Below are 12,385 nucleotides of genomic sequence, written 5' to 3' on the forward strand. Positions count from 1 at the left end.
TTTTTACTCAGTGGTAAATACCAATATTTCATAGTGAATACTACAACTACACATATGAGATTTTATTTATTTTGAATATTTTTTGTTATTCCCTTAAAAATATCATTCTGTATATTTATTACTTATAAAAAGTCCAACAAAAGAACTATTTATTACATCGGTCTAACAATATCACTATTGACCGGTCTTACATAAGAATTGTTAGACCGCAACGTCACTCGTCTGTTACGTCACAAGTAATTAATCATCGTTCAATATCGGCGACGCGAAAATAGCCGAAGTTAAGAGCTATCAGAGTTGTTGCTAACAGCAAGGTAAGGAAGAAGGGAAGAGTATGTTTTGTGATAAATAATTTTTGTGATACAATAGATATATAATTGATTTTGTTCTTTCTCAGCTTGATGTTTTATATTTACTGAAGAAGCCATAATTTTCCATATAAAATAATTGATAATATAGCGTGTATTGATTAAATTGATCAATCTTAAGTGAGCAGTAAAGGGTATAACAAAACAGTTATAGACTGGGATTCGGGCAACATATGATTTGTTGGACCTGAAGGTGAAAATGTTGCCCTTTGCCTGCGACCTCGGGCAACATTTTCACCTTCAGGTCCAACAAATCAAATGTTGCCCTCATACCCAGTCAATAACTGTATAATGTAGAAAACTAATTGTGTGATAATTGTAGTCAGAATGTATTTTCACGCATTTATTTGCACAGAAAGTGTGAAATAAATATAATTCCCTTGCTAATATAGTGATATGCATTTCAAATGTACCTTAACATACAGATGAACAACTTGTCTTTCATTTTTCTTCATATATTTATATACTTTATTAAGACAGGTATTTGTGGTAGGTGCTCAGCTAAAATGAAAGTCCTAAAAAAAGTAGAGTGGTGTCAAATCGTTGTCTCAGTATCCCTGCATTAAATCATGTAGATATATACATTTCTTTTTACTGTCTACCCATAGATAATTAGTTTCAAATACTAGAAACTGATTGTGCAAAGAAGAAAAAAGGCTGATAAGTATGTAATAATTTATTACTTTAACATCAATAACATGATTACAGAGCATCTGGTCTTTGCATACCCGTTTATGATTTACAGAACAACCAAAAATTAAAAAAAAAAAATTTGCTTTCCTTTTTTAACTTATTATTACGGAAGCCCTGGAGGGACATTGACTTATTTGTTATAAATTATTTGTTATAACTTATTTGTTTTGACTTATTTGTTTTGAGATTTTTTTTTTGTTAGTTCAAACTAAGTGTAGGTAAGCTACTAAGAACGATTAATTGTAGTTTTGTAGTTAAACCTACAAAACTGATAATAACTAAATTTTTATCTGTTAATTACGGACGCCCTTGAGGGATATTGACTTATTTCTTATGTGTTTTGACTTAGTTCTTATGTGTTTTGACTTATTTCTTATGTGTTTTGACTTAGTTCTTATGACTTAACTTTGAATTCTTGTTATTTTGAATTTTTTATGACAAGTTTAGTTTACAAAAAGTGGCGTGAAAGATGGAGGCAATGTATATTTTCAGAAAGAAGAAAAAAATGTCCTTGAATTTATTACTAACGACAAGAGAAAATAGTAGTCATGTTCTTGTCTTCAATCATTATGCAAACTGGAAGTTACATATAAGAATTAAGTAATAACTTTTAGAAAATAAGAATTAAGTCATAACAACAAAAATAATATTTACTTTAGTAATGTCAATTGTACTGGACGTTAAACTACAATTTGTTAATCAAAAACTACAGTTAAAATAGGACTAAATGTCATTTTTATCGTAAAATTAAGCGAAGCAACAGGTTTTCAATAGTTTTCTTACACTTTAGATATAACTAGCTACGAAACATTCACAACAAATAAGTCAAAACAAAAAAGTTATAACAAATAAGTCATAACAAGTAAGTCAATGTCCCTCCAGGGCTTCCGTATATTATAGATGAAATCGATAACCCACAAAAAAGTTTATTCAAGCATTAATGTCTTTTTTTTTCTTTTCCCAAACTTCGAATTAGTCAATTGCAATCAAATATTTAAATGAATTAAAATTCTTAAAGGAAAAAACATTATATGTAGAATGTTTTCATATTAACTTAAATTTAACCCTGTTGTTAGTATACCTTTTGAATATCGATTAGACCGCCTGTACTAAATACTTGCAGGGTTGTTATACTACCGAATTAACAAGTCCTAATATCCTCTAGCACAGCTTTAAACAGGGAAGATAGAAAAATAAGACTGGTTGAATAAATATTAAAGAACATTCAGTATGTTAAAATTTAGAAGAAAAAAATAATACATTCTGAATAAAAATTCAAACTTTAATTTCTTTGACCTACGATATGATTTATTGTTCTATAACTGAGGTAGAGTAATCTGCTGTTAGGTGTTTTGATGTAAACGCTTTAGTACGAAAGAAAACTATCGAATGTAAATCTACTTGCACCAAAAATCACACGTAAATGAAGATAGCAAACAATATTCATGTTCAAAAGTCCATCAAACAATACAAATTTCGAAGCAGGGCAAACACAGACCTCTAAAAAAAGAGGTGGATCAGGTGTCATGGAAGAGTGAGCATCCCCTGCCGATCGGTCACACACGCCGTATGCTCCTTGTAATGATCAGGAAATAAGGGAAATATCCGTCGACAATTCAGTGTATACATAATGGCCTAACAATTAGTATGAAAACGTCTGCATTGGATTTAATGATAAATTGTATTTGCCGACGAGGTCATTGTATCAACCATACAACTTTCGAGATGATGGTTTTAAACGAGACTGCTGATACATTGTTTCATGAATTTGTTTGCCAATAACTTACCTCGTTTTAGAAATAAATATAGCATGCTCTTGCGTATCGAATCAACTGAGAGATATATGTATATTACTGCCTAAGTAAGTGAAGTTGACTATTGAAATGTTAAAGTCATCACGTTTATGAGGAATGTTGTTAGATTAACGTCTCAAAGACAATTTTTTTAAGTCAATGTTGTCCGAAGACTTACATAAAAGTTTTGGGTCATTATTTTTACACTGAATAAATCTAAGTTCTTTTCTCCCACCTTGACATGAAGCACTCGGCACATGTGACCAGTCGACAGGGACTACGTAATTCTCCATGGCACCTGATCCCACCTCTGTTTTCAGAGTTGGCTCTGCTTTTATAATTTGTATTGTTAAATGTACTTTTGTGAGTAATCTCTGTTTTATTACATGTAAATGACACTGTTATTGCACTAGAAACGTCTGCACTTTGTCGTTAATGAGCTGGAATTGTTAAAATCTTTGTTGTCAACAGCATTAATATGATATAATGTTTTGCAATGACCGTAAGACATCCCCTTTCTTGCTTGTAAAGAATCATTCAATCAGAAAAACAAGTTTCTATAAGGTGTGATTTGGAAGACATGGAGCCATCAACAACATTTTTAAAATAGAAGACTAAAAATATCCAGACATTGCTTACTATGATTCATTAACTTTTACTTTTTCTAAAGTGAAAAAATACCTATCTGCACAGCACTATTAGCGAGGTTTTTGTAATGGTAGCAAGGGAGTGAGCTAGATTTGAAAATAAATGTAAAGATTATCACACAGCATTAGAGCATGTATTACAATTAATTTACTTAAATTGCGACATATTGTACACTAAATAATCGTTTGGTCCTCCTTTTTTCTTGGTGTGTTTTCATCATGGAGATGATGAGGATGGTGGTGGTGGTCATGGTGATGATGATGACATATTTTACAGAATCCAAACAAGTGGTTTAATAGTCTGTCTAGAGGTTGTAGAGAACGAAAGTATATAGGCAAAAACTTCCAGTTTCGAAGCTTTGCAGGTAACCAATTGGGTCTTTTTCTCTGTAATATTTTCATTATCCCTATGATGAAAAGTAAGCAAATTAAAGGAATACCGACCCCTGCAAGAACCTCCCATCCTCCCTGAGATAATCCAAAGATTGCCAAAGGTAGAAAGAAAAATGCCATGACGAGGTAAAACAGTGCAAACCAGCGATACTTCGCTGTTGTGTTGCCTAAAAATTTTGCAAGAGGGATTGGAAACCTCATGAGAGGAAAGGGATACCAGATACAGATACCAGATAGGTTGAAGAAAAGATGACACATGGCAACTCGAAGAGCGTTTTGAAGTCGCTTTGTTCCACCTACAGTGTCGGTTGTTAGAGCTGCAAGAATTCCAGTAGTTGTGGTACCGATGTTAGAACCAAGGCATAAAGGATACATCCTTTTTATACTGACAACTCCAACCCCGACGAGAGGGGTCAAGGTCGAGGTAAAAATGGAACTGGATTGGACTAAAATAGTAAAGCCCATTCCGACTACAATAGCAACGTAACCTGTAAAATATGCTGCTTTTCCAGGGAATTCGTAATTAACGAATTTTTTGATAACTTTTCGAATGTTTCCTTGAAGAAGAGAGTTCAGTAACTTGACAATTCCAAACAAACATAAACAGAGAAGTGCGAGAGAGGCCAGGAGCATAATGATCCCTATCACGGAATCTGACAAACCGGAAGTCGCGAACAGGTGAGTACCTGAAATAAAAATCATGTCGTATAAATCAAAATACATGTACATCTAAAGTCCGTATTGTGTAAATTTTAAAAATAGAAAAATACTCCCCAAAAATCTTTAGATCATCTTAATAAACAATTGTATGCCATATTATATATGACATGTCAATTTTCTAAGAAATGTTTTATTATACCTAGTACCTGACATTATTGTTATTGCAATGAAATACTAGTAATAATATCTGATTTGATGTCACCGAATTTTTTATTGAAAAACGGGGATGTTTTACAGTTATATAATATTATGAAATGTATAAAATTCTTGTACTTAACATTTTTGAACACAGTTGGTTTGTGTATAATTGTATCCAGTCTCGTTAGTTAAGGTGGATGTTTTGGATTGACAACAGATCTTCAGCAGCCTGGAGTCGTCTTCATCTCTTTCTCCTTTAGCTATCATGCTGATCTTGCTGGAATCTATCTAAAATATAATCATTCACTATACAGCACTACTATGAACGAAGAGGAGAGACAAAAGAATAAGCATGAATGAATCTCAATTTCGTACTTGAATAATTAATTTCGTAAAAGGTTTCGTCACTGCCTTCAGAAGATCTTTGTTTGCGTCTTTGTACGTTCCCAGTTGCAAGCTTTCGACAATGGCCCCAGATACATAGTAGAGGTAACCTGAGAATACATTGGCGTATTATTCGAAGAGATCATGGAAAGAGCACATTAAAACAGAGGATATAGGTTCAACTTTACACACCTGTGGCAATTTCCAGTGGAAGCAAGACAATGACTGATAGCCAGTTAAACATGTCATGTACTGTGGCCCCAGCGAAAGCCCGCCTAAAGTCGTCACGATGGGTGATTTCCCCTAGTGATACGATGGTGTTCGTCACTGAAGTTCCAATATTGGATCCCATTATGATCGGGATGGACAACTTCACTGTCAGGACTGTAGGTAAAACATCAGGGTTTTTTTTGGGGATGTTATTTTATAGTGTGGATCAAATGTAGGTTAAGAACTATCAGAAATGGTTGAACTTACTATCTGCTGCTACCATACTGACTACAATAGACGTGGTTGTGGAGGAGCTCTGGACCAGCACAGTGACCAGCACTCCGATCATCAGACCACATACTGGGTTTTGTATGAGTTCACTGTTCTGGAACACTTTACCGGCTGCTTTACCTTAAACCAAACATCGGAAGAGATGATTCCGCAAAACTTACATATATGTATAAGGCGCAACTCACTACCAGCATGCAAATGAAATAAAAATGAAAAAAAAATGTTTTCAAGGACTTTTCTTTTTTGTTCTGCTTAATTTTGTGTGACAACGTTGTGAATTTTGGTATGATTCAAAATATCATCTTTGAAAAGACGACAAACTTTTAAAAAATGAAAACGGCATTAAGCTGACCGTTGATGATTTATTTTTTTAAAGGAAAAATACTGGCCCTGGACGTTATTATTGAAAGAATGACACTAAAGTTATAAGAAATCTTACCTCCTAGTAGTCTGAAGGCGGAACTCAAAAAATCTAGAGAACAGATGAAGAAGTAGAGACAGACGAAGATGAGGACTGTCCGGGTAGCTGTCCATATTGTCCTGATAATCTTTCCTTTTGTATCCAAGTCTGTAAAAATATATTGTTCACTGTCTTTTAATGTGATTAAATGCTAATTTTTTGTGATTTGGTACAGGAGTAATTATAATGTTTATTTGTAAATTGTATAAATGATACATGAATTGATCTTTCTCAATGTCATAGAGAAGTTAAAATCCTCTCTACTAGATTGTTATTACTTTGTAACTCTCATCCAAAAATAAGCCGTACACGCTGTTTTAATTTCAGGTCGAAGGAACTCCAGTATTGTCTGGATGCATTATCAAGGCTGAATTCGAAATTGCTTACACATGTAACTATGAGACGTGATTGTTGGCCTACATGTAAATATATTAAAAAAAGAAATGAATGAAAAAGTTTAAATGAAAAAATTATTGCTCAAGTCTTTAAATGCAAAATGGACTAGATTCAACATCGTAATTGAAAAGTGCTGTACATTTAAACTCCTTGCAACAAATAATTCAACTTTACTGTGCTGTCACCAGTGGCCCAAATGCCTGCTAAGGTCTGGACATATGGCCCTTTCTCAAAATTTAAGGTAATCAATCTTCAGGCAAAACGAATAAAATACCTGTGCTCCGGATATGAATTGTTAGTACTTGCTTAAGATAAATGCAACCTAAGAATGCAATTATTTGTTTGTTAAATGAGAGTATAGTTATTTTTCACTGAGATGAAAAACATGATGCATGTTCACTGTATTTCAAAGGCAATGGATGCTAATTTGCTGTAGACATGTTTTGTCCAGGCGTTACCGTGTAATTTTACATAAAATACACTCTTCCTTGGTTTTTTCCTTGGATACATACCTTGTTATTGCCATGTAGATTATATTTGGAGACTACAAATACTGGTATAACTTGGGAAGGATAGGGTCTTGGTTTTACTTAAAAAAATGTACTATGGATGACATTGATTTTCGGGTCACGGATTCAATCTTCCCATTCAAAACTGGGCCCTTAGTACAGCAGAGTCTGACCTTTCCAGGGGGTCCCTGTATCTTTTAATTCAGGCAAGGCCCAGGGATCATCCTGTGGGGGCGAGGCATCTATCTGTGTAGTAAGTAGGATCAAACAATTAACATAATAGGACAAGGAGTAAATCACGTGATCTTGTCCAGAAATACAGTTGATCATGATGTCTTTAGTGATAAAAAATGCATAAACTAGTACAATGTATATCTATTTTTAAAAAATATATGATTAAAAATTGTTTACCAGGGTCGTTAACTCTGCGTTTTCGTTAGAAGGAGGAGTGACAATTTTGGTAGCGGCCTCCAGTCCATCTGTAACGAACGACATATTATCGAATGTTATGAACCTTTCAGTAAAGGTTACCCAAGTTGTGTCACTATAGCTAGGTCAGATAGTTGAAAACGCTGATTTAAACAAGATAAAGTGGAGACACAACAGGAGATTAAAGGCACGGACGATATGCATAACATACATTTTATTATGTGGTCAATTGTTATAAAGGAGAAGAATATAAAATAGGCCTTTGAACGAATGACAACAAATATAACTGAAAAAAATAATCGCAAGAGATATTTACGAAAAAAAAAATAATTATAACTACAAAACAAACGCAGTCTTTGATGAATGAACATCAGTAGATGCTTGAAGCACGGTTGTAAATGCAATACGAACAATCTTCAACATACGGAATTAACAGATATATACTCAGTGAACGTTAGGTGGCACACAAGTACAGAATCATTAAACCCATGATCTCTTGTTGTGATCTCAATCTAATCTCGGGGGCAGTGATTGAAAAAAATGATGCTGCATAACTTGAGTATAATAGATGACTAGTCATGTCTTCTAGTATACTGTCTATTAAGAACCGACAAACAAGTATCATTATATACAGACAGACAGACTGGCAAGCTTGCAGACAAAATTCAAATAAGCATCTTTTGATTTTACTACCAGCTAATGCATAAGAACTTTAGATGAACATGCTTCATACTTTCAGAGTGAGAAGTACTCCCGTCTTTACTGTGCTGCCCCTCAGATTTGTGATCCGCCATTTCACCAACTGTTTTATTGTTGATGGTCCATATGATGTCCCGAGTAATTCACAAGCAGAGTGTACTTACATCCTTTAGAATCAAGTTCACAAAATTAAGCGCATAACCAATCAGTAAGAGAGAAAGCTAGCTTTGATCTTTGCCTCAGGAAATGGCAAACTCAAAAACTATCTCTCAGTGTTGTCCAAAAAAAAGGTACGAACGTTATCTGCCCTACTTACAAATAGAGGCTTGTACTGAAATTATCAGATTAATTGCGTTTTCCAGCGTGGTAGGAGACTTTTTGCGCTATACTTTTCTGTCCTTGACACTCTCTCTAAATTATAAGTAGCATGTACCATAGGGTTATAAGTCTCGTATACTAGTATCATTATTTATGTCAAATGAAGATCAGAGATACATGTAAAATTTACATTGATTTTTATGGAGATTGGAAAATTAAGAAGAGAAACTGTACTTGCATTTTAATATAAAATACAAGCCATAATACCCATTAGTAGTTCGATTCGTAAAAAGAAAAAAAAAATTAAAAAACATGAATTTTAAATTATGTCTTACTGGTCCTTGCTGACAAAGCAGGTAACAGCATTGTCTTTGTTTGTAAGACTCGTTATATAAATTGTATTCTAGAAGAACTTGGATTTAAATCTGCATGTGATAATCCAACTTATACTCATAGTTCCCTTTCTAAGGAAGAAATTCTTAAAAATCATATGTCAGTTTTGAATATTTTTAATATCCCAAAGAACCAAAATGATTTGAACTACTTTATATATATATATTGGATTCCAAAACTACATAAGAATCCTTGCAAACAAAGATACATTGCGGGTTCCAGTAAATGTTCAAACAAATTTCTTTCTTTGTTTCTTACTTAGATATTAACAGTAGTGAAGGAGAAACTGTGCAACAATGTATTCAAGAATAGGTGTAAATCAGATGTGGATACTTAAGAATCTTAAGGAACTTTTGGACAATTTGAAATCACAAGATTTTACCAAAATATGTAGCCACTTACAAACTGTGTATATTGGTTTTTTTCTCTCTCCATTTGCAAAATTATTTTGTTAAAACATTCTGATTGTACACACAAGATGATTCAATGATTCTGATTGACAAGAGTTATGTTCTTTGTACCAACAATATCTAAAATATAGGCATTTTTGTATTCAAATGAAGCAGAATTTGTGCAAATCAACTGAAAAGAAGAAAACACTTAAAATGATGATATATACAATTGTCAATTAACAATGGTAAATTCAATTCTTTTGTCGATACGATATATTTTTTTTAAGTTTCAATATTTATGAAATGAATTATATGGTCTATACTGCACACGGATTTTGATTCTAGTTGCAAATACGTATAAAAAATTTATCATAAAGGTAACAAGTTAAATATTGAAATTCCATGACCTTGTCAGCAAATACAAGTTCCAAGATCTGCGTATGCCTTTCTGTGGCTGTTACCAAATTATGCACAGCAACTTGTCTGAATTAAGTATTTTTCAGGAAGAAAACAACGCAGTTTAGCACACATCCTATTTTGATTGTTTTAACTACAAAAACCGTTTTCCATTTTACACTGATAAAAAAAAACTAGCAACTTTTTTTTATTATAAATGAGATCTCTTTGCTATAGAGCATTGTGTGTATAACTGCTAAAATAATTAAATTTGCGGTTTAAAGAAAGCTATTTAAAATTAAATAAAAAGTTTATTAAGTAACATTAAAAATATATAATCTCTGATCTGCGTAAGTTTATCTCTGTGGTTGTTACCAACATGGCATGTATCAGGTCTCAGATTCACAAATGAACTACATAATTTAAACTCTTATACTAAAATAATTAAATTTAAGTGTGTAACATTAAAAATATATAATCTCTGAAATGGTATGTATCAGGACTCAGATTCATGAATCATAATTTAAACTCTTTACACATTTAAGTGTGTACTTTATTTTAAATTTCATTAATTATACTGCTATTCCATTTGCATATTAAAGAGATTTCATCTCACACACCAAGACATTAGAATTTCAAATGAATAATGCAGGTATGTTCTTTTTGCACAACTAGGTTACGTTTGTTACCAAACAATACACTTACTACTAGTATAGTACTACTAGTAAGTATAGTAGTATATTACAAAGTCATAGTTTGACCAAAACAAGAAACTAGGAATATGGAAATTTAAAATTAAGCTATAACTAGTCATAAACTATTATGTGATGTGAAGATCAGTGCCCTGTAAACAGGATTTGAATGAGGTTCATGTCAGAAAGCTCAAATTTAGGATATAAGACGATTATGTTATCCCCTTTTTAAATTTTCAGCATACAAGAATCAAATTATAATACAAAGTAATGAATAATTATACATATTATGATATATGGAGATATGCAGTATTAAATTTCAAATTCTTAATAAGTCCATTTAAACTATACAAATTGGGAGCAGGGCAAAACCAGAGCCTTAAAACATCAGAGGTGGGATCAGGTGCCATAGAAGAGTAAGTATCCCCTGTCTGTTCACACCCGCCGTTGTCATGTTTGGGAAATAACGGCAAAATCCGTCGTCAATTCAGTGAGTAAAAGAAAGCCTAACAATTAGTATGAAAAACAAAAGTCAGCATTTCACTCAATCATGAATTGTATTTGCTGACAAGGTCATTGTATCGACCATAGAACTTACGAATGGGTGACTTTAAACAAGACTGCTGATATTCTCGTTTCATCAACTTGTTTGTCAATGGTTTACCTCGTTTTAGATATTGTACACTTGTAGAGCACGCTTTTGCGTATCGAATTAACTGAGAGATATAAACACGTATGCAGGTGATTAAGGTATATTGCTGCATAAGTGAGGGAAGTTGACGATTGCAGAGCTACCAACATTCTGAAATGACAAATAGTAAGGTGGGGTCTAGGGACCACCTAAGCCCCCTGACGCTGAAGATGTTTTGTAAATGAACATGCAATCTGAGGCATGATTGTTTCCATTTTGTTTACTTTAAAACATTGACATGAATGTGAATGGCCTTCTAAAACCGAAACCATGATACAAGCAAACATTGTAAGAATTATGAATATATTATAATGTAGAAACTATGGACTGCCAGCTATGAAAATATCGGTATTATAAACTTTAAACGAGAAAAACTGAAATCGGAAGAATATAGAGAGAAATCGTAAGGCGTATTTTAGATGCTAATTTCGTACACCTTACGCCAAAATCGTAAGGGTTGGCAGCTCTGCGATTGAAAAGTTAAAGTCATCACGTTTATCATAGAGCTTGGTTATTAGATTACCGTTTTTTCAAGTAAAATATCTAAAATTCAGAGTTGGGATCAGGTACCACAGAGGAGTAAGCACCCCTGTCTACAACACTTGCCTTGTGCTGCTTGTCAGGATCGGACAGAGGGGAAAAAAAGTTAGACAAATCAATACATGTATGTTATGGTCTAACAATTGGCAAGAAAAACATCAGTCAGCATTTGACTTAATGATAGATTGTACTTGTTGCTATGGTCATTGTATCGACCATTCAACTTGTGAAATTTTGACTTTAAAAGTGACTGTTGATATCCTTGTTTCATTAACTTGTTTGTAAATACCTTGCATCATTGTCAAAATTGTTCATATTTACAGCATGTTCTTGCATATTGCACCAATTGAAATACATATATCCCATATCCAGGTGAATAAGGGATATTGCTACATTTATAAGAAAAGTTGGCTATTGAGGTCAACACGTTTATCATAAAGGTTTGTTGTTATATTACCATTTACATCTTTTTTCATGTAAGATATCCAAATATGAAAAAGATGTATCTATATATTCAAGTTCAATGAGTTTGAAATAGAAACTTTAATTGTTAATTAGTAATACATAGTCGATACAATCTATATCTTAATGTTGAACTGAAGGCCAGAGCAAATGTTTTTCTTCTAATGTATGTTTTTCTAATAAAGTCTGCTTCATGTGAATACAAAAATGTCTAATAATAAGGGGGCGCAATTGGTGCTCATGGGAATTCAGACAGATTGTTGGAAGAGCTACATAGATATTACCAATTAGAAACTCAAGTATCTTTTTAATATTAACTTCTGAGTACTTGTATATACAATCAGAATGTTTTAACAAAAAAAAAATATTGC

The 12,385-nt window shown here is 33.0% G+C and overlaps 1 protein-coding gene across 1 annotated transcript; it reads right to left on the reverse strand.

Annotated features, from left to right (window-relative positions):
- Positions 1-3,285: 3,285 nt before the first annotated feature.
- LOC134236462 (sodium-dependent phosphate transport protein 2B-like) lies at positions 3,286-7,332 on the reverse strand. The gene is made up of 7 exons (XM_062718648.1): positions 7,176-7,332; positions 6,077-6,205; positions 5,614-5,757; positions 5,329-5,520; positions 5,128-5,246; positions 4,893-5,040; positions 3,286-4,580 (listed from the first exon to the last, which is right to left on the reverse strand). The coding sequence occupies exons 1-7, from the start codon at positions 7,330-7,332 to the stop codon at positions 3,676-3,678; spliced, it is 1,794 nt and encodes a 597-aa protein (XP_062574632.1). The 3' UTR covers positions 3,286-3,675.
- Positions 7,333-12,385: the final 5,053 nt, after the last annotated feature.

Source organism: Saccostrea cucullata, unplaced genomic scaffold, assembly GCF_032062105.1.
Source record: "Saccostrea cucullata isolate Sc308-1 unplaced genomic scaffold, CSIRO_AGI_Scuc_v1 ctg42, whole genome shotgun sequence".
In the NCBI taxonomy this organism is placed as follows: domain Eukaryota; kingdom Metazoa; phylum Mollusca; class Bivalvia; order Ostreida; family Ostreidae; genus Saccostrea; species Saccostrea cuccullata.

Bases quoted from the DNA above. Each gene is read 5' to 3' on its own strand.
- LOC134236462 (XM_062718648.1), bottom strand. From the start codon at position 7,332: ATGATCAACTGTATTTCTGGACAAGATCACGTGATTTACTCCTTGTCC. The intron at 6,206-7,175 runs GTCAGACTCTGC...ATATTTTTACAG, and splicing joins TACAGGGACCCCCTGGAAAG to ACTTGGATACAAAAGGAAAG. The intron at 5,521-5,613 runs GTAAGTTCAACC...TTTTACCTACAG, and splicing joins CAGTATGGTAGCAGCAGATA to TCCTGACAGTGAAGTTGTCC.